This window comes from Mastomys coucha, unplaced genomic scaffold, assembly GCF_008632895.1.
Source record: "Mastomys coucha isolate ucsf_1 unplaced genomic scaffold, UCSF_Mcou_1 pScaffold18, whole genome shotgun sequence".
Classification (NCBI taxonomy): Eukaryota; Metazoa; Chordata; class Mammalia; order Rodentia; family Muridae; genus Mastomys; species Mastomys coucha.
This window is the reverse complement of record NW_022196900.1, coordinates 46447385-46450924: the sequence shown is the minus strand read 5'-3', so window position 1 is coordinate 46450924 and position 3540 is coordinate 46447385. Positions and strand designations below refer to the sequence as shown.

At 44.7% G+C, this 3540-nt stretch overlaps 1 protein-coding gene across 4 annotated transcripts in view; it reads left to right on the top strand.

Moving 5' to 3' along the window:
* Nucleotides 1-3540, top strand: part of LOC116096205 (perilipin-2) — a 52660-nt gene that overhangs the window by 37905 nt on the left and 11215 nt on the right. For 3 of the 4 annotated variants that reach the window (XM_031377807.1, XM_031377804.1, XM_031377806.1), the window contains 3 exons: nucleotides 433-614; nucleotides 1932-2066; nucleotides 3081-3532. In XM_031377807.1, the coding sequence (XP_031233667.1) occupies nucleotides 433-614; nucleotides 1932-2066; nucleotides 3081-3452 (689 nt within the window). In that variant the 3' untranslated portion in view covers nucleotides 3453-3532. Of the gene's footprint in view, nucleotides 1-432; nucleotides 615-1931; nucleotides 2067-3080; nucleotides 3533-3540 lie in introns of those variants that run through there. The other variant, XM_031377805.1, reaches the window with a different exon arrangement.

Here is a 3540-nt window from a genome sequence, read left to right as displayed (position 1 = left end):
CTGCAGAGTGAGTTCCAGGACAGCCAGGGCTATACAGAGAAACCCTGTCTCAAAAAACAAAACAAAACCAACAAAGCAAAACAAAATAGTTTTAAATGCTTAAAACCATTTTTGATTGTATAGCAAGTTTGAGACCAGCCTTAGTGGTACTTAATTGCCATTACTGCTTGTACTATGTGCCAGGGTCCATGTTGCTAAACAGTGTATGCAGCTGGGAAGAAGCACATGTAATCGTGTGTGTGTGTGTGTGTGTGTGTGTGTGTACATGTGTGCATGCATGTTACAATTGCTTCGGGGTGATCAACCCAACAGTAGACGTAAACAGTCTCAGGAAATGAAGACATCTTTCTTAGGATTCCCACTGTGGAATCCTAAACTAAGGATCACCTTTGTTTACTTTCTCTTTTTCTTTTTTTTTCCCTCTGTTGTCAGAGATGGAAGCAAAAAAGGTGGAAGGATTTGATATGGTTCAAAAGCCGAGATACTATGAACGGCTGGAGTCCCTGTCCACCAAGCTCTGCTCTCGGGCCTATCACCAGGCTCTAATCAGGGTTAAAGAGGCCAAACAAAAGAGCCAGGAGACCATTTCTCAGCTCCACTCCACTGTCAATCTGGTAAGTACCAGTTCATTTTAAGAATAAGCGTAGATAGAATTATGACACTTAAGGAGTTTAGTACTGTATGTGAACGGCCCTGTGAAACTGTGGAGAGTGTGCAAATGACTCTAGACAAGGAAATAAAACTAGATCTCCAGTGCATTGGGTTCAGCCACCCCCCTGTCTTGTGGCATGAGCAGAGTGTGATGCTGTTTTCAATGATCCAGAGAAAGGGTTCCTGTTGTGTACTTCTGTGGGATGGAGAGAGGGCTGAGTAGTTAAGAGCACTTGTTGAACTTGCAGAGGACCCAGGTGGGTTGCCAGCACACACACAGCAGCTCAAACCACCTGTAACTCTAGTTCCAGGGGATCCAACACCCTCCACTGGCTTCTGATGGCACCGGGCATGCGTACTGTGCACATACATGCATGCAGACATACACTCATACAGAAGACATAAAAATAAATAAGTCTTTAAAAGAAAAAAAAAAAAAAAAGAAACCACTTACTTTAATCCCAGCTCTCAGGGAAGGAGGGACATCAGTGATTGAGATGTCTGTGAGTTTGGGTCCAACCTGGTCTACATAGCAAGTTCTATGGCAGCCTGGACTAAGACTTTATCTCATAAAAACTAAATAAACAAAAAAATCAGACATTTGTTAGATATTTGTCCTATAAATACTTCTTCCTCTTTATAGTTGCAAGAGATGGAAACAGTCCACATCAAGTAGGGGCAGGTTTGTGCATTATGCCACAATAGGTTATTGTGCAGCCATTAAAGGCCAAGGTAAAGAATGGCATGTACTGTACTCAAGGGCGGTTCCTTCTACGAAGAACAGGGAGATGGTATCATGGAAGAGGAAGGCTGAATTCTTTTCCTCCTTTTTTTGTTTGTTTTTGAGATAAGGTCTTGCTGTGTAGTTCAGGCTGGCCCAGAACTTGAAACATAGTCAAAGCTAGCTTCAAACTTGTAGCAGTTCTCTTGCCTCTGCCTTCTCAATCCTGGGATTACAGGCATGCACCACGATGCCTGGCCACCTTTCTCTTTCACATCCCCTTCTATCTCTTTCCTCTTCTAATTCTCACTTACCCTTCATGCAAACATGAAGTCTATTACCTCTCATCTGTGTTCAGCAGACACATTTGACGTCATCGATGTAATAATTGCACAGAAGCAGTAAAGAGCTGCTGCTAGTTGGTTGACCACTATAGACCATAAGTGAATGCAGCTCTTGTTGAACTCCATGGTCTCTGTGTTGCCTGCTTACACCACGGAGCTGCAAGCAGATGAAACACAAAGATGTAGTGGTGTTCACCTGGTTTGTTTCACTACAGATTGAATTCGCCAGGAAGAATATGCACAGTGCTAACCAGAAAATTCAGGGTGCTCAGGATAAGCTCTACGTCTCATGGGTAGAGTGGAAGAGAAGCATCGGCTATGACGACACCGATGAGTCCCACTGTGCTGAGGTAAGATGACAGGTGGAGACATTCACTGGGGTGTATGGAGAAGTTCTTACCACGCTGTTGGCTTCAATTCCCCCATGAATCATCTCAGAGTATATTTATATCACCCCAGATGGGTGGCACAGACATGGAGTACCAGCTGCTTGGGACACTAAGGCAGGAGGATAGCAGGTTCTAGGCAAGCCTGGGCTTATCTCCAAATAAAAATTAGAGAAGGGCTGGTGAAATGGATACGCAGTTAAAGGCATCTGGGACCCACAGCCAGAAGGAGAGAACCAACTCCCTCAGAGTCTCCTTTGACCTCGGCTTAAGTGCATGCACACAGTAAAGGTAGTTTAAATACTATTTTTGAAAATGAGGAGAGGGCTGGTGATGTAGCTCAGTGGTGCATAGTACCTGCCTTCAAATGGGTGAGTCTGGTGGCTTCTGGAAGAGATCAGGACACAGCTGAGGACTGATGGTTAGTAAACTAGCATAAGATCACGCAGGAGCTAATGTTCTAGAACTAGCTCAGTATAATCATACAGAATGGTTCTCTGTGTCCCCAGTGGCAGTGAGCCTCTGAAATCAGCATTAGCTGTTCATTACTGTATCTTCCTGTTTGAGAATAGACTAAATTAAACCACCACCACCAACAACAACGACGAGCGTACGTTTTGATTGTCTGCTCTGGTCTGCTTGCTATTCAGTTTAAGAGGATGACCTCTGCAGTCAGGAGTTCAAGTCTCTTCCTCAGCTACTTTCCAGTTGTTAATTGGGGAAATTAAACTCTAAGCATATGTTTCCAGCTGTGAAATGCAATTAGTGCTGCTTCATATAGCATTGTTACTAAAAAGTCAAAGCATTGGTCGGGAGGTTAGCTCAATGCCAGAGCATTCCTCCCTGGAGAGAAACAAGCCAGCAGTCAGGAGTCAGAGGATGTCTGTATGGATACATAGCCAGCATACTTTAACTGGGCTAAATCATACACAGCGCCATCTGATCCACCGCTAATTCTTGAGTTTGTTTTATTTTTAGCACATCGAGTCACGTACTCTGGCTATTGCCCGCAACCTGACCCAGCAGCTCCAGACTACATGCCAGGCTGTCCTGGTCAACGCCCAAGGATTACCACAGAACATTCAAGATCAGGCCAGACAATTGGGGGTGATGGCCGGCGACATCTACTCAGTGTTCCGCAATGCTGCCTCCTTTAAGGAAGTGTCTGATGGCGTCCTCACTTCCAGCAAGGGGCAGCTGCAGAAAATGAAGGAATCCTTAGATGAAGTTATGGATTACTTTGTTAACAACACACCTCTCAACTGGCTGGTAGGTCCCTTTTATCCTCAGTCTACTGAGGTGGACAAGGCCAGCCTGAAGGTTCAGCAGTCTGAGCTCAAAGCTCAGTAAACCTGTCCTTGTCATCAGTGCATGATGTTGCTGGCCAGGTGACACCTTTTGCTGTATTGAAGTTAACCTGATAGATGGCTTTACATTA